Source organism: Mastigoproctus giganteus, chromosome 13 (genome assembly GCF_048544385.1).
Source record: "Mastigoproctus giganteus isolate SK-2022 chromosome 13, ASM4854438v1, whole genome shotgun sequence".
Classification (NCBI taxonomy): Eukaryota; Metazoa; Arthropoda; class Arachnida; order Uropygi; family Thelyphonidae; genus Mastigoproctus; species Mastigoproctus giganteus.
The window spans coordinates 7,956,561-7,983,147 of record NC_143587.1 but is presented as its reverse complement, the minus strand read 5'-3'; the positions used below and the strand labels follow the sequence as shown (position 1 = coordinate 7,983,147).

The 26,587-nt window shown below is 37.2% G+C and overlaps 1 protein-coding gene across 1 annotated transcript in view; it reads right to left on the bottom strand.

Moving 5' to 3' along the window:
* Set2 (SET domain containing 2) overlaps positions 1-26,587 on the bottom strand; it is a 434,699-nt gene that overhangs the window by 346,240 nt on the left and 61,872 nt on the right. Inside the window, exon 2 of the mRNA XM_090387799.1 lies at positions 7,685-10,924. Within this exon, the coding sequence (XP_090243925.1) occupies positions 7,685-10,924 (3,240 nt within the window). The remainder of the gene's footprint in view (positions 1-7,684; positions 10,925-26,587) is intronic.

Here is a 26,587-nt window from a genome sequence, read left to right as displayed (position 1 = left end):
GTATACTTGCATGTACACCAATGCTAGGAGTTTAGTAAATAAATTTGATGAATTTGAGGTATTGCTCAAAACATCAAAGGCAGACATTGTTGGGATATCAGAGACTTGGTGTCACACAGATATAAGGAATGCAGAACTGGAATTTGGGGAGTACAACGTCTACAGAAAAGATAGACTGGATAGGAAGGGAGGAGGGGTTATGCTATTAGTTAAGAAATACATAAAATCCAAGGAAGTGAAGCCAGTGGACATCGCGGGACAGTGCAGTGTCGAGTCAGTTTGGTGTGACATAAGCATAGGTAAATCAAAATTGAGAGTACGAGTGTGCTATAGGCCTAATAACTCTGATGAGTATAATAAGAAACTGTACAGGGAAATAGAGTGGGCCAGTAAATCAGAGAGTCTTATAATGGGAGATTTTAATTTCCCAGATATTGACTGGAATTTGTGGGCTGGTCACACACACTAGCAAGGCTTTTGTGGATTTATTGGATGATTGTTTTCTACATCAGCATGTTCGGGAGGCAACTAGAGGGAGGAATACTCTTGATTTGATTATCAGCAGTGATTCTCCATGCATTAAGAATCTGCAGATAAATGAACCACTAGGTGGCAGTGATCACAGTGTGCAGAAGTGGGATTTACTCAAAGAGGTAACTACCATTAGGGGTAAAGGGAAGGGTTATTGCTTTCTTAAAGGCGACTACGATAGACTGAGACAGTATTTAAATTCTATACAGTGGGACCAACTGATGATGTTACCAACGGTAAATGCAAAATGGGAAGCATTCAAAGAACTTATCTTGGAAGCTACTAGACTTTACATACCAACTAAGAAATATTGTTCAAGGTTTAGGCCTAAATGGATGTCAGATGAACTGATGAGGCATATGGCAGAGAAGAAACATGCATGGGATACATACAAATTAACACATGACACAGAAGCCTATGATAGATACAAGTTGATCTGTAACCAAGTTACAAAGGAGGTTAGGCAGGCGAAGGCAGATTACGAGAAATCTTTGGCAAGGGATGCAAAGAAAAACAGCAAAGAATTCTTTACTTATGTAAACTCTAGAAGGAAGGGGATGAATCAGATTGGTCCACTTGATATCGATGGGTCAACTGTTGATGATCCTGCTCAGGTAGCTAACAAACTAAATGAATATTTTGCATCGACATTCACACATGAGGAGTTATTTAGCTAGGGGAAAGCCAGAGGTGCATTCAACTCTAGCAGTAAGCTAGAGAATCTTGTAATAACTGAGAGTAAAGTGGAGGAGAAATTGTTGAAGATAAACACAAGAAATGCACCTGGGGTGGATGGGATCTATCCAGTTATATTAAAGGAGGCAGCAAAGGAAGTAAGCAAACCCTTAGCCATAATTATGAGAGCTTCCTTGGACTCAGGGGAGGTACCCATAGACTTGAGATGTGCAAATGTGACCCCAATTCACAAAGGAGGATCAAAAGCTGACACAAGCAATTATAGACCTGTGAGCTTAACTTCTGTTCCAGGAAAATTAATGGAGGCACTAGTTAAAGAAGCACTGCAGGATCATTTAGACAAGACTTGAGTTATAGCTCGGACAGAGCATGGTTTTGTTAAGGGGAAGTCTTGCCTGACCAATTTGATTGGATACTATGATGCAGTCACAAAGGAACTGGATGCAGGGAATACCTTTGATATTACATACTTGGATCTTAGAAAGGCTTTTGATACTGTTGCACATGGAAGACTGCTGCACAAATTGGAGCAGTGTAACATTGGAGGCAAATTGCTGCTGTGGGTAAAGGGGTGGCTGAGGGGGAGAAGACAGAGAGTGGTAATCAATGGACACTGCTCGTCGTGGACTAATGTTATTAGTGGAGTCCCTCAGGGCTCAGTGTTGGGTCCATTATTGTTTTCTGTATTCATAAATGATATTGATGATGGTATATCAAGCTTAATGTCGAAGTTTGCAGACGATACAAAGGTAGGCAGGGTTGTCAAGGACACTACTGACACTATGCTGCTGCAACAGGATCTGGAAAGGTTGAGCAGATGGGCTGAGAGGTGGCAAATGAAGTTTAACATTGACAAATGTAAAGTACTACACATGGGAAACAGCAACCCCAGAGCAACGTATCAACTCTGACAGTGGTAGAGAATGAAAGGGACTTAGGGGTGGTTGTGCAGGCAGATATGAAGTTCTCTGAGCAGTGCAGATGGGCTGCAAGAGTAGCTCATGGAGTATTGTCAATGATATACAGGAATTTTTCCAGCAGGGATAAGGAGGTGATTATTCCATTGTATAAGGCGATGGTCAGGCCACACCTAGAGTACTGTATACAGGTCTGGAGGCCTCATTTCAAGAAGGATGTAGAGCTGCTGGAACGAGTACAGAGAAGGGCAACAAGATTAGTGAATGGAACAAAGGGGTGCTCTTACGAAGAAAGGCTTAAGTTTTGCAAATTACAGTGTCTGGAGACTAGGCACCAGCGAGGTGATCTGATAGAGGTGTATAAAGCCTTGAATGGTTTAAGCATGCTCAATGCTGATGGGATTCTTCCTCTAGCTCAGAAAAATCACCTGAGAGGGCATAAATTCAAATTGAGGAAAGACAGATGTAGGATAGACGTGCGGAAATTTGCCTTTAGCCAGCGGGTGGTTGGTTGGTTGAACTGACTTCCATCCCTTGTGGTGGAGGTTGATAGCCTAAATAAGTTTAAGGCTCAGCTGGACAGGTATTTTGAACGAACAGAGGGGTGAAGTGGAAGTGGGCTTTTTTTTTTTTTTTTTTGGCTGATGCTGCATAAGCTTGCTTTCTTGCATCAAATGCCTCTACTAAGCTAATGCTAATAATGGAGATAAGTACACATCTGTGCCAGTTGCTCATTCAGTTTACTTAAAAGAAACTTATGACAAACTAAAGTTGCTTCTGGAGAAAATTAAATATCAAGATCACGAATAGCAACTATGTGGAGACTTAAAAGTGTTATTTATGTTGTTGGAGCAACAGGGTGGGTACACTAAAATGCCATGCTTTATTTGTGAATGGGATAGCAGAGCTAAAGTGCTGCATTGGACAAAGAAGCAATGTTCTCGGAGGCACAATCTTGCACAGGGGTCAAAAAATATTGTGCACAAAAGTTTGGTAAGGCCAGATAAAATACTTTTACCTCCACTGCATATCAAGTTAGGCATAATGAAGCAATTTGTTAAAGCATTGAATAAGGATGGCAACTGCTTTAAACCTTTGCAGTAAATTTCCTGGTTTATCTGATGCAAAACTTAAGGAGGATATCTTCATTGGTCCCCAAATTAGAAAATTGGTTTTAGACGGTCATTTTGAAACTACTATGACTGACGTTGAAAGGGAAGCCTGGATTGCTTTTAAAAGTGTAATGGAAAACTTTCTAGGAAATCATAAATCAGGATTATGAGAAAATTGTTTAAAATATGCTCAAAAAGCTTCGCAATTTAGGTTGCAATATGAGCATCAGCTAAAGATTATAATGATTTATGCACCAACATCGAGCCATGATGATGAAGAGGTTGAAGAAATGTACACTGAATTGAGAGTCTTCTAGATGAGCAGAAAACCCACTACACTATTATTATGGGGGACTTCAATGCTAAGGTTGGAAAAAGGCAAAACAGCGCAGAAAGAGGAACTATAGGAAATTTTGGAATTGGTGAAAGAAATAAAAGAGGTGAAAGACTTGTGGAATTTGCAGAATCTCAAGGAATGTCAGTAATGAACACTTTTTTTCAAGAAAAGGGTGAACAGAAAGTGGACATGGAAGAGTCCAAATGGATTAACAACTAATGAAATCGACTTCATCCTCACTAACAGAAGATATATTGTGAATGATGTTACCGTCCTGAATAAGGTAAATGTTGGAAGTGATCACAGAATGGTAAGATGTACACTTGATATAGATGTCGGAAAGGAAAGGAAAAAACTGACTCGAGTAAATAATACAAAGGTCTTTGAAATAACAGAGGAGGAGAAAAAGCAGTATGTACTGGAACTTAAGAACAAGTTTGAGCTTTTGCAGACTGCTCAGGATCAAGATATCGACGAGGAATATTACAACTTTCTGAAAGTGATAAAGCCCAAGAAACCTATAGGGAAACAGAAATCCAAAGAAGAAAAAATTAGTCAAGAAACACTTGTCATGATGAACCAAAGACGACAAATGAAGAGCAAGAAAAACACTGACAGGGAGAAAATTGAGTATACTGAGTTATGCAAAGCCATTAGAAAGAGACTCAGAGAGGACATAAGAAGATTTAACACAAGAAAAGTAGAACAAGCATTAAGGGAAAACAAAGGATTTAAATCAGCAGCCATGAGTAGTAATACAGGAAGACAAATGATACCGAAACTGAAGAATAGCGATGGTGTACTTATAAACAGCAGAGAAGGCATAATTCAAATAGCAGAAGACTACTATAGAGAATTATACAAGGAGCGAGGGAATGATACCAGCAGTGGGGAAGATGGATTGCAAAGTAGCAACACATACGACATACCCGATATTCTTCCCGATGAGGTAGAACATGCATTGAAGAAAATGAAGAATCGGAAAGCCCCGGGGGAAGATGAAGTTACTGTAGAGTTGTTAAAATTGGGAGAAAGAGACATAACACAAAAACTGGCAAGGCTCTTCACAAAGTGCATTAGAAAAGGTGTGATGCCTAAGCAGTGGAATAATGCAATCATAGTTTTGCTGCATAAGAAAGGAGATAAATCAGAAATTGGAAATTATAGACCAATTAGCTTGTTATCCCATATCTACAAGTTGTTCACAAGGGTTATTACTAACAGATTAGAAAGAATACTTGATGAGAATCAACCGAAAGAGCAAGCTGGCTTTAGGACAGGATTCTCAACTATGGATCACCTTCACGTAATATCACAGCTAATGGAGAAAGCAAATGAATATAAAACACCATTATGCCTGGCATTTGTGGATTATGAAAAGGCATTTGACTCCATACAGCATAAGGCAATGTTTTGGGCACTGGAAAGACAAGGCATAGATACTCCATATATTATGATTTTGAAGAAAATATATGAGAGTGCTACATCCTTTATTAGACTAGACAAAGACAGTAGGAAATTTAAAATCGAGAAAGGAGTTCGACAAGGAGACACAATATCTCCGAAGCTGTTTACTGCTGCCCTTGAGGAAGCTTTCAGAAGTTTAGACTGGTCGCAGAAAGGAGTCAATGTGAACGGAGAGTACCTAAACCATTTACGATTTGCAGATGACATTGTGGTCATAAGCCACGATCCCAAAGAATTAGAGGAAAATCTTAATCAGTTATGCACAGTTAGTAAGGATTTTGGACTAAAGATGAATATGGCTAAAACAAAAGTAATGATGAACAAGTATGCCACGGAAAGGGAAACAATGATTGAAGGAGCAGTAATTGAAAAGGTGGAGTCATATACTTATCTGGGACAAGTTATTAGGTGTAATAATGATAAATGGCTGGAAGTCAAGAGAAGAATAAATTTTGGATGGATAGCATTCAAGAAATATAGTCACATACTGAAGAGCAATATCCCAGTTTGTCTGAAACGTAAAATAATGAATCAATGTATACTCCCCACCATGACTTATGGAAGTGAAACTTGGGCACTCACCAAAAGAATGGAAGAGAAGCTAAGAACTACACAGCGAAGAATGGAACGAATTATATTGGGAATCAGACTGTTAGATAAGAAGAGAAACACATGGATTAGGCAGCAAACTCAAGTAAAGGACATTCTTATCAAAACGAAAGAACTAAAATGGTCTTGGGCAGGACACATAGCTCGAAGACATGATGACAGATGGACTAAGAAAATAACAGAATGGTACCCAAGAGGAGCTAGAAGAAAACCTGGAAGACAAAGGCGGAGATGGATAGATGAAATTCATGAGTTTTTGAGTGGTAAATGGATGGCCAGTGCTCAAAACAGAAGGAACTGGAAAGTTGCTGGAGAGGCCTTCATCCTGCAGTGGATTGAAAATGGCTGATGATGATGATGAGCATCAAAATTCACTTTTTGCCCATCTTGATTTTTTACCCGAAAATCTTGCACAGATACCATCAGGACATAAAGGAAATGGAGCAGAGATACCAGGAAAGGTGGAATACAAGCATGATGGCCGACTACTGCTGGTGTTTAAAAAGAGAGAAATCTGGCATTGTACATAAAAGGAAAACGATTAAATGTTCTTTTCAAACAAAGAGACGAAGGTCTGATTAATGAAAGTTTCAGAATTTTGATTAATACTTGTTAGTATTTACGGAAGTTTTGATATATGAAAATGCAATCCTATCAATTTGTCATTACTAAATACAATATACTTTCGTAAAAAACAATACTTTTTTATTTCTTAAATTTTGATATATCTGGATGTAATAGAAAAAAATCTAAGTCATATTTGAAATCACAGCAACATATTTCGGCAGTAGGACCTACTGAAATTGAAACCCCAGTGAACAAACTTAAATTTGTAAACTAGTGTTATTAATTTTAATTTTTCAAGTCATTTCTCTCTCCTAAGTTATCTGGCATCTGGAAGTGAAAAAGTATCCCTTTTTCACTGCCAGATGTCTTCTAAATCTTTGCCAATGCGGTATTATTATTATTAATATTATCATTAGCTATATGGTACAAGGAAGCCTGAGGCTTTTGCTGCACCAGCAGAAAAAGAAAAAAAAAATTCTGAGAGAGAGACGGGGGGTGGAATCACCATACTCACCAGATATAAGCCCCTGGGTTGTTTTTTCATATATATTTTACAGAAATACAAAATTTTGAAGAAGTGCTACATTTAATAATGTAGCACTTCTTCAAAATCAAGTGCTACATTTAATAATGTAGCACTTATTCAAAATTTTGTATTTCTATAAAATATATATGAAAATACCATTGCCAAAAGATTTAGAAAACATCTGGCAGTGAAAAATGGGTACTTTTCCAAACGAGACCTTTGACAACACACTCATATCTCCTAATAGATAACTTTGGAGAGAGAAATAACTCTGGTCTTTATGGTCACTAAGCGGTCTGCAAACAAGAAGGGGAAATTAAAGTCTGAATGCTTTTGTATGTCTGAGAACACACATCCTTTTACTGAAGCACTGTTCTTCCCCATCTTATGCCTGATAGCATTACCTCAGGAATATGCTAATTATGATCTAATGTATACTAATGAATCATTTTGCTGTGTTTATCAAAAGAGGTATACCTTGGGGGATTTTCATGGCTGAAGATACACTATAAAGGTGTTGCTTGGATATATGGAAGCAGCAAAAAATTATGTACAACTTAATGGCTGCTTTGAGTGGGGGCAAATAATTACAGTGGCTTTAATTCTTTGATTTGCAATAATAGCAAAAGCAATTTTACCCTGCACTTTTTCCAGAGGGTACTAAACTTGGCAATGCAACACAACTTTTGAGATACTTTATATTAGTACCATTGCTATTTTTTCTCAACCAAAATAATGAACACATAGATAAGTCATTTGAAATTTACCTGGATTCAAGTGTAGTGTGTTACCAAACACAATTTTAGAAAAAGCCTACTAACTACATAATAGCCATCCAATACTCAGTATGAATTAATTGGTTAACAAAAACTAATTCAACGCAAAAAAAAAAAAAAAAATACCATGGTACTCAAATACTTACCTTTCAAAGAGATATATATTTTCAAATATTTCATCGTAGTGGGGTGGTTTTTCTGTAGAATTAGCAACACTAGTAGCTATCTCAGTACTGGTTGGCTGCAACACCTGATTTTCTGATACTGGACACAATGGTTCTCGTAAAAGTGGTACTGGAGACTTCCTTTCTCCTGGCTCTGGGGTATGAGTTGGTGTAGAACTACCACTAAGCTCACCTCTTTCAAGTTCACTATTCCTTCTCCATCTGGATTTAACCTTTTCTGGTTTGGGATTACATGGCTCTTCGTTATCTTTCTTTCCTCCACACGTGGGGGAGACAGATAATGGTGGCTGTAGAGGCGCAGGAGTTATATCTGTTGGCACAGTCTTTTCTACGCTTATATGATCTTTTGGTTTAGAATTTTCCTCATCAATAGATTCTAAATTCATTTTGGCATTGCTTACACTAGCTTTTCTAACTGGCCTAGTTTTTTTACTGCGTACATCACGCTCATTCTTAACAGTCTCAGAACCTACTTCTGGAGGAGCACTTTTATCTTTGGTAGATTTTCCTTTCTCATCTTTTTCACGTCTAGGTTTCTCACTTTTACATTTATCATTTTTCTGCCTTTCAGTATTATCTGCATCCTTAACTTTTTCATTTTTATCACATTTTATACCTTGGTCTTTATCTGATACATCTTTGTCATCTTTCTTTAATTTTTCATGGCTGTTTTTCTCACCTCCCAAATTATCCTTTGTATCTTTATCTTCAAGTTTATCTCTCCCTGCTCTTGCCTTTTCCTCCTTTTCTTTTTCCCTTTTCTCTACAATAGATCTAATGCGGCTGCTGCGTCGAATTGGTGTGCCTTCTACAGAATTTTTTCTTCCATTTTCGGGAGAGGTACTAAGTGATTCCCGTTTATATTTATTGTCAACATCTGATGGCTCTTTGAGAATGTCCTGTTCTTTTCTATGATAATTTTTGGCCTCTTTCTTTGGCTGAGATGTTACTTCCTTACAAGGATCTAGTTTTTCTACACTGGTCTTTGCTGTATTAGCCTGTTCATTTTCAGAACCAAAATTCCGTAACAAAAGGTAAAATTCAAGCCTTGATTTTTGTGCATTATAACCGGAAGATTTTTCTGTTGTATTCTCAGATTTAACTGCTGTACCTTTAGGTTTTTTTGAAATGCTGTTTTTTTCTGTGTCTGATTTTACAGTATTTAATTTAATATTGGTGTCTTTTGTTTGTTTTATCACATCTTTACATTCAACTTTAGGAGCAGGCTCGACAAATGATACAGTTGTTGGTATTTCCTTTTCCTTTATTTCCTGTTTACTGGAATTACATTCTCCATCCAAAGGTTGATCTATTAAGTTATCTGAAATATTGATTTTAACTGCATTAGATGGCATTATATTAAGAGAGGCACCACTGTTTTCATTACTATCTTCATTAAATATATCAGTTCTAACAATTTCTTCAACTGTTACAATAACATTTTCTGTTCCTATCTCAACATCTGATGGTCTTGCTATTTCTTGAAATGCTATGATTTCTCCTTGTTTTCTCACTTCACTTTCACACTTTGCAGTGTATAGTACTGATGAATTAAGAATAGCTTCCCCTTTCACATTATCAAGAGTAGCATCTGATGTAAATGTACAAGTGTCTTCAACAGCTGAATTAGTATTTATTTCATATAAACACTTTGCAGTTTTTCTGTCTTTTATAGGTGTGGAAACTTTTTCACTTTCTTCTTTCACATATTTTGAAATTGCTTCATAGTTTCCTACATTTGACATAGTTTCCAAGTTTCCTACAGGAATAGAAACTTCTGCACAGCCTTCAACAACTGTTAAAATATCTATACAATCACGTGTAGTTATTTTTTCGGAGTTTGTGGTAGTTGATATATATTTGCAGTTATGCATAGAAATTTCTTCATAGTCTTCTACAGGTGATGTATCTTTGTGGGTATTTGTAGAAATTTCTTCACAGTCTTCTTCAGGTGATGAAATATCTTTGCAGGTATTCGTAGAAATTTCTTCACAGACTTCTACAGGTGATGAAATATCTTTGCGGGTATTTGTAGAAATTTCTTCACAGACTTCTACAGGTGATGAAATATCTTTGTGGGTATTTGTAGAAATTTCTTCACAGACTTCTACAGGTGATGAAATATCTTTGCGGGTATTTGTAGAAATTTCTTCACAGACTTCTACAGGTGATGAAATATCTTTGCGGGTATTTGTAGAAATTTCTTCACAGTCTTCTACAGGTGATGAAATATCTTTGCGGGTATTTGTAGAAATTTCTTCACAGACTTCTAAAAGTGATGAAATATCGTTGCAGGTATTTGTAGGAATTTCTTCACAGTCTTCTACAGTTGATGAAATATCCTTGTGGCTATTTGTAGAAATTTCTTCACAGTCTTCTACAGGTGATGAAATATCTTTGCAGGTATTTGTAGAAATTTCTTCACAGTCTTCTACAGGTGATGAAATATCTTTGTGGATATTTGTAGAAATTTCTTCACAGTCTTCTACAGGTGATGAAATATCTTTGTGGATATTTGTAGAAATTTCTTCACAGTCTTCTACAGGTGATGAAATATCTTTGTGGATATTTGTAGAAATTTCTTCACAGTCTTTCACAGGTGATGAAATATCTTCACAGTCTTCTACAGGCGATGAAATATCTTTGTGGGTATTTGTAGGAAACTCTTCACAATCGCCTGCAGGTGATGAAATATCTTTTTTGGTATTTGTAGAAATTTCTTCACAATCTCCTACAGATGATGAAATATCTTTGTGGATTTTTGTAGAAATTTCTTCATAGTCTTCCACAGGTGATAAAATATCTTTACAGGTATTTGTAGAAATTTCTTCACAAACGTTTACAATATTTGAAATTTTTTCACATTTTGGTACAGCTAAAATTTCTTTACACTCTGCTAGTAGAGTACATTTTACAGAGTCAAGTTTATGTGAAAATTCTTGAGTGTCATGTGTGCACGATTCTTGATAACCTTCTGTTGAATTATGTTTACTTTCTGTCACATCAACATAAGATACATTTTGTTGGTCACAGTCTTCGGAAACTTCCAAAAGAGATACCGGTTGTTTACATTCATCCACTCCTAGTAATGTCGTTTCACAGTTTTCAATTATTTTTATAGGATGTGATTTATTGGAATCCAAATCTGTGCTGGATCTAAATTCACCATCACCATCTTCTTGATATTCTTCTTCATCATCCCTAAAAGAAAAAAATCAATTAGCAAACATGTTACATAAATATTAAACATAATACAGACAGACATTAGCAATTAACAAGTGCTGATATGCACAATAATAAATAATAATGAAGTCTCATTTATGTTAATTTCAAAAAAATTAATGACTGTTAAATTACCAGTATAGCAGATTTGACATAACTGCTTCAAGACATTATATTATGTATGTAGGCAATAACTTAAATGTTAATAGTTAGAAAAACAAATTACACTACACTGTTATAAAAAATATAATTATCACTGGCAATTTCAGAAATAATTATGTTTTTCCATCCTCAGAATGAATGGAGGATATTAAAAATATATTTCATGCCTCTCTTTATATTGTTAAAGTCATCAGAGTGATATCAGGCTCCAAATGAGAAACACACAATATCGACAGAGATATACAAAAATCACTCTTTTTAGAATATGGGGCAAAAAGTACATCCAAAGCTTTGCAAAACAAAACTTTGGATGGACCTGTGATGTGAAATTCAAAGTGAATAATGATGCTAAGAAACATACAGCATTTCACATAGAGGATTAATCAACAGCAGTTACTAGAGAAAACCAACTGGTGGCTAAGGAGAGAACAAATGATATCAGGCAAACTACATTCTCAATAATAATGCTGCTGCCACTACTACTAGTAATAATAATACTGAAATTGTTAAAGTCAAGCAATTCAAATTGAAATTTAACTTAAAGAAGAATACCATATCTTCCCAAAATACCCATGCCCTTGAATAAGCCACATGATCAATTTTTAAAGACATGAAAAAAAAATAATAATAATAATAATTTTTTAATGTTAATTTGTTTTCTGTATCCAAATCACATTTTGATAAATATCAGCAATGAACAATTACTTCTTTTCGGCTATAGCCAGAATGACAAATAACAGTGGTGAAGTTAACTAAAAAAAACTATTAGTAAAAGCACTGAAGTTATAAAAATGTATTTGCTCATCTAGCTGTAGCATTGGTGAAATCAAGTTTTGGATTAAATACTGAATACATCCAAATTTTAGACTTTTCTTTTTTTTTTTAGAAAAAAAAAAGTGAGTGGGAGTCTTCAAGAAAATAGAGTAATTAACATAAAAAAGGGCATTATTAAAAGTATAAAAAAATCGTTCTCACATCCTTAGGATTAATAAGCAACATAAAAATTATAATGAAGGTGGAAGTTAAAAGAGAGAATGACACATACAATAATTTAACACATACAAAAATCAACCTAAGATAATTGTCAACACAAAAAAAAAAAAAAAAATCAACCTAAGATAATCAATCAAGGAACTAATTGCCATTGTTTAATGAGACCAAATCAAACAACGAGGTAAGGAGTTTGCACAAAACGTAAATGATAAACAATTTTTAGTTGTAGCAAGTCTTGAAACAAAAATTAAGAATCAAACACAAGACAATTTTTATTTACTCATTAAAAAGTTATCAAAGAAAAGGCAAAGTTATTACAAGTGAGAAGAACAAAAAAAAAAGTAAGAAAATTAATAAATAAAAATCTTAAAAATATTTACAATAAAAAATGACTGAGGTTGTTGAAGCTAGATGGAAAATAAAACTTCACAAATTACATTCCAATAATAATAATGTATTTCAGGACTTACACATGGGAGTTATCCCCGGGGTTACTAACAGTTCCACCATCATGAAGGTACAAGCAGAGGATTTGGATGTTGCAAACCGACTGACTGGACTTTGCCAAAATTAAGTCCACCTGACTTGTGTGTCACCCGAATTCAGTTCCATCGGTGATTTAGACTCCCAAGTAGCAAGCACAGCTTGACATACCTGAGAGAATGTCTGTGACAGCCTCAAGGACAGAAGAAAGTTGTGTCACATCAAGAACAATGGCTATCATCAATGCACTATCCACATTTCTTAAATACCCAGATTTTTTTTTTTTTTTTTTTAAACAGCTAAATTAAGGCTACGGACCATATATGGTTCTTCTATACCTTGGGATATTTTCAGAAAACCTTTGCAGGATTAATGGCAGGTTTTATATAAAAACTTATTTAAATCAGCTCCTTTTCTGAAGACAAAATTTCATTCTAATTCCTCCAACACCAGATATGCCAACTATTGCCACAGGGGCTCACATTTGGATATTATCACTCTTCTTTTTCTTGGTGATTCCCTTCTACTTCTCTCTCTGGGTAATTGAGAATTTTTTTTTTTTTTTTTTTGGGCTGGTGCAGTATAAGCCTCAGGCTTCCTTGCTTTTTTTTTTTTTTTTTTTTTATAGGAGCATTAGCAACTAAGGCCATATTGCTCCGGGGATATGCGGTGGTCATTCCCTGACCTCTCTGCATCCTCCGTATTTGGTGGTCACGGGCTCGAACTCCAGTCTAATCAAGAAGCGTGTGCTACACACTGCTGCTCCTGCCTACCTGGCTACGGAGGCACCAGGCTTCCTTGCACCATATGGCTAATAATAATAAATATTGCATCACGTGTGAGTGCCAAATGATATATTATTGATATATCTTTTGGCAATTTATATATGATGATATACAATCATTGATATTACATATTATTATTATTAGCCATATGGTGCAAGGAAGCCTGAGGCTTATGCTGCACCAGCAAAAATTTCTGAATTACCATCAGAGAGAGAGGGAGAATCAGAAGTAGAAGGGAAAAACCAAGAAAGAGAAGAATGATGATATCCAGCTCAAGACGTTGGGTTTGCCAAGCCCATACACACCACATGAATTGAGAACTGTAACATGCTTAGTAATTTCAAAAACTAGGTTAAATAAGAGTGAAGGTTAATTTTCTGCACAGACACCTTGAAAGGTTTCACAATATCAGACTGGAATACCAGGATAAATGGAATTATGCAGTGATGGCACAGTACTGAGGGTTTTTTTGAAATTTTTGTGCTTGTGTGAAAAGCACAAATTTCGAAAAAATGCAAATTCATCCACGTGCAAAATAAAAACTATATTTAGAACCACTAACCAAAGTACTGCTTCAGTGAAATCAATTACTACCTGCATACACTTACCATTTGTTTTTAATATTCTGTACTGAAAACTGTCTGCTGAACGTTCAAAAGGATGTTTCAGAAATATTCCAAAAATTCTGGGATACATTTTTTTTTTTTTTTTTTTTTTTTTTAATGTGAATCCCAAACACGAGAGGTATTAGAGGTATCAGACCCTATAGTACTTAGTACCGTGCTTCGGTTGGAGGTTGAGAAGACGAAAGAAGATATTTGTTGACATTGGACTTGAACTTCTGTAGACTGTAATTTTCAGGAAATGCGTATGAAGGAAGGTTGTTCCAGAAAATGGCAGTTAAATGAATAAATGAGGAAGATGAAAAGTTGGTTCTGTGGGTTTGAAGTTGGACAGTAAATGGATGTTGGCTGGTGGCGGCATGTGTTCAAACTGTTTTGAAAGAGAGAGAGAGTGGGAATTATAGAAGCCAATTCAGAAGAACAGTGCCCGTGGAAGTATCTGTAGAAAAGGCATGCAGCAGAAACAGTACGTCTATGAGACAGCGAGTGGAGAGTCTCTGTCAGAGATGAATCATTAATTAACCTAACTGCCCTCTTCTGAATGGAATCAAGAAGCCTGAGAGAGGTTTTGGGGGCACCACCCCAGATGTGGGAACAATATTCCATGGCAGGGCGGATTTGCAATTTATACAGAGTGAGCAGCTGTTTGGAAGAAAAGTAATGCCGAGAGCGGAAGAGAAAACCAAGTTTTTTAGATGCAGAGGAAGCAGTATTTGTAATGTGCTTGTGCCAAGAGAGATTAGAAGTCAGGGTAATCCACAAAAGATATATACCATTTTGCCTAGAAATCGGAGTGTCACTAAAGATAAGCATAGGAGCAGAAGAATCCTTTTTGCAAGATAAAAGACAAGACTGAGTTTTAGAAGGGTTGAAATCAACTAAGTTGTCTTTGCCCCACTGGAGAATTACCTGAAGATCGGCATTTAAGGAATTGGTAGCAGACTTTTGAGAAGTTGAAGCTGATTGAGCAGGACAAGGTTTCTCAAAATGGAAAGTTGAATGCAATGTGCTATCATTGGCAAAACTATGGATAGGATTTCCAGTCAATGTAAGAAGGTCATTGATATATAAGAGGAAAAGAGTGGGGGAAAGAACTGAACCTTGGGGGACACCGGCATTAGTGGAGAAGTTAGAAGACAGAGAGCCATCTACCATCACCCTCAGAGTGATCAGAGAGAAAACTGGATAACCAATTACTAAAAACAGTTGGCAAACCATAAGATGGAAGCTTGTTTAGAAGACCTTTATGCCAAACACGATCAAAAGCCTTTGAGATGTCAAGAGCAACTACTTGTGTTTCACCGAACCTTTCCATTGAATTGGTCCATAAATGGGTAACATAAGCCAGAATATCTCCAGTGGATCGACACTGACGGAATCCATACTGGTGATCGTTGATCAGACGGAAGGTTTCTAGGTAGTTTAAGAGTTGGCGGTTAATTGATTTCTCCATTACTTGAGAAAGAGTAGAAGTAATTGCAATGGGACGATAATTGGATGGTACGATAATTGGATGGGACGGATTTGTCACCCTTTTTAGGAACTGGCTGGATATGAGCAAATTTCCAAGCAGAAGGAAAAACACTTTTGGAATAAGGAAGTGAAAAAAAAAAAGGCGGCAAAGAATAAGAGTAAGTTCAGGAACACAGGTTTTGAGAACAAGTGGAGAAATACCATCGGGACCTGGAGCTTTCTTAGCATCAAGATTCATCAAAATCCTTCTGATATCCATTTGACGGAAGACCACAGGAGGCATTGAATGGAGCGTGTTGGGAATGGTGGAAGGTGTTTTACCAAGATTATTAATACATGAGCTGGAAGAAAAATGGGATGCTAGCAGGTCAGCTTTATCCTTGGCTGAAGTGACAACAGAACCATCTGGTTTGGACAGAGGTGGGAGCAGAGATGGGCAAAAGTTGCGGCCAATAGCTTTGGCAAGAGACCAGAATGCTTGGCTACCATTAGGGCAAGAAGCAAGTTTTCTATCCTTATCCTGTTCAAACTCTAGTTTGGACTGATTAATAACTGCTTTACAATTGTTGCGAGCTTTGGTGTAGGCAGAAAATGAAACTGAAGAATTAGAAACAAGCCAATTACGATATGCAACATTCTGCACTTGGACAGCCTTAGCACATTTATTGGAAAACCAAGGTTTAGTTAAAGGATGATATTTTAAAGTGGAGGGTGGGATAAAGGATTCCATTCCTGCAAGAATAATTTCACTGACGCGATCTGAGCAAACGTTGACATCAGAACTTTTGAAACAGTAATCCGACCACGGAAAAGAAGTCTCGCAGGTCATCCCATTTTGCATTCTTGTAATGCCAAATAACACGAAGTTCGGAATAGCTATGAGATAAAGGTTCCATTGGAGAAGAGACAATCACCAAGTTGTGATCTGAAGTGCCTAAAGGACCTCTCACTTCAACCGTGTACTTAGAAGGGTTGTTTGTGAGAAAAAGATCAAGCGTATTGGCTGTATGATTAGGATTGTCCGGTATTCTTGTAGGTAAATGAACAATATGTGCTAGGTCATTAGTAATTGCAAAAGCCTCAGCATCTCGACCTGCTGGGTCGGTGTGACTAGAAAATGGAAGCCAGCTGGAGTTGTGAACATTAAAATCACCAAGGAAAATTACCTCACTGTTAGGAAAGATGGGCTGGAGAAAGTCAAGTTGCAAAGTGAGGAAGTCAAAGAGCTCGAAGTGATTAGTGGAGTTGGGAGAACGGTAGAGACAACAGTGTCCAAAATAAGGAAAAGTCACAAACATTTCTGATTTTTTTTTTTTTTTTTATGTGAACCCCAAACACGAGAGGTATTAGAACCTATAGTACTTAGTACCGTGCTTGGGTTTGAGGATGAGAAGACGAAAGAAGATATTTGTTGACATTGGACTTGAACTTCAGTAGATTGTAATATTCAGGAAATACGTATGAAGGAAGGTTGTTCCAGAAAACGGCATTTCAATGAATAAATGAGGAAGATGAAAAGTTGGTTCTATGGGTTTGAAGTTGAACAGTAAATGGATGTTGGCTGCACGTGTTTGGACTGTTTTTAAAGAAAGAGCGGGAATTATAGAAGCCAATTCAGAAGAACAGTGCCCATGGAAGTATCTGTAGAAGAGGCATGCAGCAGAAACAGTACGTCTATGAGACAGCGAGTGGAGAGTCTCTTTCAGAGATGAATCATTAATTAACCTAACTGCCCTCTTCTGAATGGAATCTAGAAGCCTGAGAGAGGTTTTGGGGGCACCACCCAGATGTGGGAACAATATTCCATGGCAGGGCGGATTTGCGATTTATACAGAGTGAGTAGCTGTTTGGAAGAAAAGTAACGCCAAGAGCGAAAGAGAAAACCAAGTTTTTTAGATGCAGAGGAAGCAATATTTGTAATGTGCTTGTGCCAAGAGAGATTAGAAGTCAGGGTAATCCCCTGGATTTGGAACAATTATTGAGCTAATTGCTTGAATTGAGAAACAAGGTAATGGAGAGTACTGAATGATAAAAAATAATAAAAATTACTAAACAAAAAGTGCAAGCGAACACGATATCTAATAGAATTATTTGTATCACTACTTGTTTTTATTTTCTTATTATTTTTTACCATTCATTCAAAACTTCATTGCCTTTTTTTTTTTTTTTTTAATTCAAACAGCCACAGCTCCCAAAAATATGTTGTAGAATTTTTTTTTTTTTTTGCACAATTTTATAGAACCTCATATGTATACAAAGGATAGACCATATATCGTCTACTGAGAAGGGATACAATTACTGAAAAGTGAATTACCAAAACCAATTCATTTATATATAATATTAATGAAGTAATGTGGGAATAAAATAGACTTCAAGATTTAAATTCTATAAATTATTTTTCAGTAAACTATCATATGACCCCCCCCTCCCCCATATTTTGGTATAGGCAGTTAATTCCTTATTTTTCATTTTGTGCAGGAAGTTGACATAATAAAGCAAAAACAATTTTACGTATTTGGAATCAGCATCTAAAAATTGTTTGCAATAAGCTTCTATTTATAGACACATTGAAAAGCAAGCAAGCAGAAATAAAAAAAATAAAAAAGCACCGGTGTTATCAGTAATTCATCCAATTATGTCATTGTTTTACAGCATTAAATGACTATACTAATTCAGAAAACAGTGGTAAAGTTTCCTGTTTCTTCTTTTATGTTAACTTCAAACATGAATGGCATAGATACCTATAGCATTTTAGTACTGTGTATGGATTGAAAACTGAGAGGAAATACTTATTGACATTAGATGTGTATTTCTGTAGATGGGAAATACATGTGAAGGAAGGTTGTCCCTTACAAATAAACAAAAAAGAGAAAAAGTTAGTTCTGCGAGTCTACAGTTGGATAGTGAACGGATGTTGATTAGTTTGAGGCGTGTGCTCAGACGTTTAGGAAGACAGCCATGGAATAACAGATGCCAATTCAAAAGAACGGTACCTATGAAAGTATTTGTAAAAAGGGCATGCAGCGGAAACTGAATACTTATGAAATAGATAGTACACAGAGTTTGTGAGATAAGAGTCATTAATTAATTTCACTACCCTCTTATGTATGGGGCAGTGCTTTCCAAACTTTTTCCATGCTTAGACACTATATATGCCTCAAAAACAATTTGACATGCCACCAAAAATTTTTTGATAATTCAACAATCCAACCCAATGGTACACATTTGTTTTTTCAAGGCAAAAACATATTGACAAGTAAAAAAATGATGTGTAGTCCTAACCACTGCAATATGAATCAACATCAGTTATTCATTTTCAAGGAGAAAGAATATGTCCAGAGCTCAGTCAACTACATGAATATACAGCCAAACTCGGTTATAACAAGATCTAAGAACTGACGAATATTGCTCATTATTTACCATTAATTGCTATATCCATTATTGTAGCTATATGAGGACAAATGGGCCTGTTGTACTAGGATCCATGGTAAATGATGATTAAGTGTTAGCCAGTAAAATAATTTAATTACAAATAGATACTAAATATCTTTGATTACAAATATTCTATTTTTTACCTCGTGCCCTCGCATGCCTCACTGCACGCATAACTGTGTCCATTAGAATAATTAAGTTTCAATTTTTCTGTTGAAAAAGAGGCACGATTTGTCTCGAAAGCTACAGTATCTATTTTTAATTAAATTATTTTACTGGCTAACACTTAACCATCATTGTAGCTATATGTTACTTTTGCTATTACTCACTACATTTATCACACACATGCACACAGATATATATACACTGTAGTTATGAAAAAGGAATAGAAACAACAATGAATAACCATAGCTCATGATTACACAATTAAAAATTTATTTTAAATATTTATGCACTATATAAATATTTTTCTTGTGAATCTCTCCATCGTTGTAGTTTCCCATCGCTCATACTTCATCATTCAGTAAATTCCATCTAAAATGACAGTATTCGACATTGTTGAAAATAACCATGTTGTATGTCTGGCAAATGAATTTTATTTTGGCTGATCACATATAATATGTCCCAAAAGCCAGCCTCAGTAGGTGCCGGTCCCAAGCCCGGATAAATGGTGAGGGTTGACACCAGGAAGGGCATCCAGCCGTAAAAAAAACTATGCCAAAACAAAAGAAAATGATAGAATGACAGAAAATAGATGTGGAATGGCTAGGGTGTACCCCAGAAGCAACGCACAGTCACATCGCCCAGAAACTGTGAGAAAAGGGTCAGGGCTACTGAACAAAGGACGGGTTCGGTTAAAGAAGTTAGTCCAGCTAGAGAAGAAGAGGATGAAAAGTGTTAGAATAGGAACATTGGGACGATGAATGGAAACAGTAGAGAGATTGTGGATTTGATGCAAAGAAGAAGAGTGAAGATCCTATGCCTACAAGAGACAAGGTGGAAGGGAAATAAAGAAAAAGAGCTCGGTGAAGGATACAAGTTGTTCTTTAAGGGAGCGGATGAGAGAGCAAGAAATGGAGTAGGTATTGCAGTTGATAAGGAAAAGATGGAGTGTGTGAGGTTAACACAACGAGTGATAGAATTATGAGCATCAAACTGGAAGTGGATGGACACTCCACAATTGTATGTGCGTATGCCCAGAAAGTAGGATGCAGGGAAGAAGAAAAGGACAGTTTTTGGATGGAAATGGATCGAGTGGTCATGGCAATACCCGAGAAAGAGAGGTTGATTGTTGGGGCAATTTAAATGGACATGTAGGAAGAAGCAAGAGAGAGAGAGAGAGAGAGAGAGGAAGGAAGAATGTATGGAAGGTGGAGTATTGGGGAAAGAAATAGAGAAGGGGAGAGGATAGTAGAACACGCAGAGGCATTTGACCTGGCGATAGTTAACAACTACTTCGAAAAGAAAGAAAGCCAGCTGATAACATACAAGAGTGGGGAAAGATTTTTTTTTTTTTTTTGATTTGGTAGTTGTTGGCGCATCGGCTTCTGTGGCCATATTGCACCTCCCAAAGTTTTTGCAGTACTTTGATCCAAGCCCGAGGCAGGAATCGAACTCGCGACCTTTGGGTTGCCGGGCAGGTACTTTACCCACTCGGCTAGCCCGGTCGGCTAGTGGGGAAAGAACAAGCCAGATTGACTATATCATGTGCCGTAGGAAATGAGGAACAGCAAGGTGTTAAAAAACGGAGAAAGTGTGTCTGCACAACATAGATTGCTTGTGGTCGATTGGGAGGTTGCAGTGGACAAAAATTAAGAAACATTCAAGACAGAGGGAGAAAAAGATAAAATGGTGAAGATTGAAAGAGGAGGGTTTGAGGAAGGAGTTTAGGGAAAAAGGGCTAAAAGGAATAAAGTTACCGGAAGAATGCAAGAGTGGTGGAAGTTAAATAGTTGTATCATAAAGAAAGTTGGAGAAGAGTTGTTGGAGAAAACATCAGGAAAGGAGGCTTCGTGGTGGAATGAGGAAGTGCGATCAGTAATAAAACAAAAGAAGGAGATGAAGAAAAGATGGGATTTAACAGGTAGCCAGGAAGATAAAGAAGCATATAAATTAGCAAATAAGGAGGCAAAAAGGGCTGTGACAATAGCAAATAGCAAAGGCGAGGGCAGTGGACGAGGCCTATGGGGAACTGGAAAGGAAAGATGGAGATAGGCAATTGATGAGAATAGCCAAAGCGAGAGACACGGCATCAAAGGACTTCTCATAAATAAAACAGATAAAAGATGAGAGGGGAGTGGTTATACAGGACCAGAAGAAGGTTAAGGAAAGGTGGAAAGACTATTTTAAGAAGTTATTAAATGAGGAAAACCCAAGAGCACTATGCGAGGATGGAGAGACAAATGAAAGAGTAGTGGAAGGCATAAGCAGGAAAGAAGTAGAAAGTGCACTCAGAAAAATGAAGAGGGGGAAAGCAGTAAGTGTTGATCAGATACCAGTAGAGGTATAGAGAAGTCTGGGAGAAGAAGGGATCGACATCCTATGGGACTTTATGGAAAAACTGTGGCAGCAGAAGAGGATACCCAATGAGTGGAGGGAAAGTATACTTGTGCCAATTTATAAAGGAAAGGGTGATGTGCAGAAATGTGGGAACTACAGGGGAATAAAGTTAATGTCTCATTCAATGAAGATCTGGGAAAGAATTGTGGAAGGAAGGAGATGGAAATAGGAGAGGAACAGTTTGGTTTCATGCCGGGAAGAGGAACAACAGATGCGGTCTTTGCTTTAAGGCATGTGATGGAAAGATACAGGGAGATGCAAGTAGAGTTGCACATGGAAAAAGAGTTGCACATGGAAAATAGAGTGCCCAGACAAGAGGTATGGAGATGCATGAGGGAGAAGGGTACATCAGAAAAGTACGTAAGGCTTGTGAAGAAAATTTACGAAGGAGCGGTGACTCAGGTTGAGTAGTGTAGGTATGACTGAGGGATTCTCTGTAGAAGTTGGACTGCACCAGGGATCAGCTCTTAGCCTATATCTGTTTGATCTGGTAATGGATGTGTTGGTGAGAGAAGTGAAGAGTAGAGAACCATGGAGTATGCTGTTCGCAGATGATATCGTACTGTGCGAACCATCCCAAGGAAAGGTAGAGAAGAAATTGGAGGAAAGCGTTGGAGGAAGTGTTGAGGATAAGTAGAACAAAGACAGAATATATGGTATTGAATGGAGAAGATGAGAGTTCTATAAAACTGCAGGAGGGAAAGCTACCATCAGTTTCGAATTTAAGTATCTGGGATCGAAAGTTGAGAGGGATGGAGGATTGAGCGCAGAAATACAGCATAGAGTGCAATGTGGATGGCTGAACTGGAGAAAGATGAGTGGGGTGATGTGTGATAAGAAAATAAATTGTAGAATGAAAGGAAGAGTGTATAAAACTGCGGTTAGACCCACATTGATGTACGGTGCTGAGACATGGACGATTACAGGGCCCAGGAGCAGAAGATGGAAGTGGCGGAGATGAGGATGCTAAGATGGATGTGTGGTGTGACGAAAGACAGGATAAGAAATGAGTACATCAGAGGTATGGTTAAGGTGGGGCCTCCAAGTAAAAAAAATGCAGGAATCTAGGTTGAGGTGGCTTGGACATGTGGAATGAAGAAGTGAGGAGTATGTGGGAAAGAGGTGTGAAAAGTTGGAGGTGATAGGGAAGAGGAAGAGACCTAAGTTGAGATGGAAGGACAAGGTGGCAGAGGATTTAAAAGAGAGAGAGAGGATAGGGAGGAAAAGAATTAAGGACAGAAATGCCAACCCCATATAAACGTGGGAAGAAGGCGAAGATAAAGAAGAAGAAGATATATAATATGTCCCAAGGGTTTCAAATTATCAACAGTATTTACAAGGGTTGCCGAGAACTGTTTTTGTTGGACAATTGCATTTACGTAAGATCTCTTTAAACAAGAGAGGATGACAATGATGGAGTATGGTGGATGAAGGAACCACAATGACACAGTGATTCGCAAGAAATTCTTGGATGGAAAGCGGTGAGTGACTATAGGGGGGCATCATCATGAAGCAATACATCAATTCACTAAAGCCAACTTTTCCAGCCATTTTCTCCAAAACAGCATTATGCTATTTGTCTATTTGAAAACAAGCAAAATGAGCATATACATGTGTATATACAGATGTATATTATGAATTTTTTTTTTTTTTTTTAGGTCCTGCCACTGAAATCTCAGGAAACTAAGCGGCAGGACCTGCCAGAGTAACTAAGTCCACTGGGTTCCTGGTCTGCCTCCACGCGGCGAAGGTGGGGCAATGTTGAGCTCCAGCGGCTAAATGACCAGATGAACAACGGTACACGACATTACACATGTACAATACCCACACACTTTTAAATCTCTGGCATTCTCAACAAACTGGTACACCCACAATGAAAGCAACGCGGAGATGGGGGAAACTCCTGGTGTCGCATGACATCGATGTACCTTACACCTTACGCTATTTGAAGAAAATATAGTATTTTGTAACTCTGACCAATGACCAAAGTGCCTTCCTTAACATATGGGACTTTCTTCAGTGGCAAATCCACTACATCTCTTCATTATAAAATCTCCAAAATAAACAAATTTGATTCTTCATGAATCAACAACTCTGAAGAGCTAGCCACCTCCTCTGAACATGACATCTGAATTCACGGCAAGGCATACAGAAAAAATATTTTAGAATCATTCATATCAAACTTTTAACTTTTGCAGACTTACCTCCAGTTTCATTGAGCTTGTTACTTTATTTAATTTTATCTTTAATTTTATTTCAGTTCTTTGTTAAAGACATTTTCATGTTTTCTATTTTATTATTAGAAATTATATAAACCCCCTCTTTGATGTAACAGGGTATCACCCTTACTTTAAGATGGCAATAAATGATTATTTATATATATATATATATATATATATATATATATATATATACACACACACACACACACACACACACACACACGTGTATAAGCAATCATCATAGAACTTTCTTAACATTTGACTCAGGGGGCATTATTCATTACTGCTGTGAGTCAAAAGATACGGGCATGATCATCACATTTAACTGAAATTGCCTTCCCTTTTGGAGAAAAACAAATTTGAACTCTAAATTACAATAATTGTCTGAAATCGAACTGAAATCGAGTTGCCAGTGCTGCTCTGCTTGTTTACCGATAATAAGTGATAAGGATACCAACGCTTCACACAAGGTAATCAGGAAAAATAACTGTCACAGATAACTTAAGTAAGGAATAAAAAACTGCCGACTTTTCTTTATACATCCACAGTATTAAACAATGTACAATCATGATGGATATAATGAAAATTTACAAGTTATACTTTGGATGTCTTACAGGCTCCCAACCAGTGTATTGTGACCATTTTCAAGTGTGCTGTAAGATTATAAAAAAACTAAGAGTTCAATAACAATCACTATTTAGGTGTGCTATAGAACTTTGGTGAAAAATACACCATTTTGTCCATAATAGCGAACTACAATTGTAGTGTAAAAGGCATCAATTTAACTGTCTCTCGTACTGTGACTTCCTTCACAATGAGTTACCAATTGCACTACCTCAAATAAGTAACGTCTCACCAATTTATTTAGTATTAGGTGTGTGTGCTATGAATACATGCCCCTTAACTTCAAACGTGACTTGAGTGGCAAAATTTACAAGTTTTACTTTAACTGTCCTCCAGGTTAGTGGTTCCCAACCAGTGTACTGCGACCCTTTTCAAGTGTGCTGTAAGATTAGGAAAAACTTACTCAATTCAACAGCAATCATCAATTAGATGTGGTATGAATACATGCCTTTTAACTTGAGTGGCAAAAGATCAGAAACAACTGCTCCAGGAAACCACAATAAGTCATGAGCACCACATCATTTAAAAACAGAAGAAACCAGGTTTTTGGGGCAAAAACAGGTGAAGAACCCGTAGGTAGAGAAAATCTATTTTGTAGAAATAGTATACATTGATGTATGATGATTTTTTCCCCAGTATTATTGAGGATATCAATTCAGGGAAACTGCTAATTAGGAGAGAAGGGTAATATATACATACAAGTTTATCTGATCATATGGGCCAACACAATGCTTGCACATACCTCAAGAATTCTTATTTGTTGCCTCGACAGCCAACTTTGGTAAAATGTTTGGAACATGGCAATGTTTTAAATGAGTGGGAAGATAAAGAAACAAATCTAAATAACTTCAAAGGCTGTGTCAGGGTAAAAAGAATACTTAGTATCAACTATGTCTGCTGTAATGTCAGGAGTGTTGTCATTCTGGCACCTCTGTAGCATGGACTAGATTCTATAGAATACAAAATAGAATGTCAAGAAGGCGCAACTGGCAGAGACCTGAAAATTTCAACTGATCCTCAGTACACACACTTGAGAGAGAGAGAGAGAGAGAGAGAGAGAGAGAGAGAGAGAGAGAGAGAGAGAGAGAGAGAGAGAGAGAGAGAGCCCCGTTTACCCAAGATGATTTGAATGACCTCATTACAGATCTAATTCTCTCCAAAGATAAAACCAAATTTCTTGCCATGAAAATAAAGCAGAAATGCTTGGTTTTGGAGACAATCTTTACAGTTAATGGTCTGCTCTGCTACTATCATGAAATCAATGAAGATTTTAGGGAATTGTCACAAGTAGGCATTACATCTGAATGCCACCAATTCATCCACTTCTCACAACAAAGATAAGATTAGCATTAGTATAGGCATATGATGCAAAAAGCAAGCTTATGCAGCATCAGTCAAAAAAAAAAAAAAAACTCCCATTTCATCCCTCCGTTCGTTCCAAATACTTGTCCAGCTCAGCCTTAAATTTATTTAGGCTATCAACTTCCACAACAAAGGATGGAAGTCTGTTCCATCAACCAACTACCCGCTGGCTAAAGCCAAACTTCCGCACATCTACCCTACATGTCTTTCCTCAATTTGAATTTATGCCCTCTCAGGTGATTATTCTGGAGCAAGACGAAGAATCCCATCAGCATTGAGCATGCTCAAACCATTCAAGGCTTTATACATCTCAATCATATCACCTCACAGGTGGCTAGTCTCCAGACACTGTAATTTGCAAAACTTAAGCCTTTCTTCGTAAGAGCAACCCTTTGTTCCATTCACTAATCTTGTTGCCCTTCTCTGTACTTGTTCCAACAGCTCTACATCCTTCTTAAAATGAGGCCTCCAGACCTGCATACAGTACTCATGTGTGGCCTGACTATTGCCGGACCATAGGTACCCGAGTGATGCAATGATGGCAAAACAGTTATGAAGTATAATTCCACAATATGAGAGATGCCTGATGGTGTATGATGTATTTAGACTATAAAGCATTTAGGGCATATGCCTCAAGCTATGGAAAAGTCTAGACTATGTATAATACCTTCACAATGAGTTGCCATGATATTGCACTACTGCGAATAAGTAATGCTTCACCCGAGGAGAAGACTACTGTTACTTATTCTCAGAGCCAAATAGCCCTGAAACGGTGCCGTCTGGGTGGTGGTATCCATCTGAGAACAAGTAACATTAGTCTTCTCCTCAGGTGAAGCATTGCTTATTCGAAGTAGTGCAATATCATGGCAACTTGTTTTGAAGGTATTCACAATATGAAATAACTTAAAATGATGCCGCTTTGCT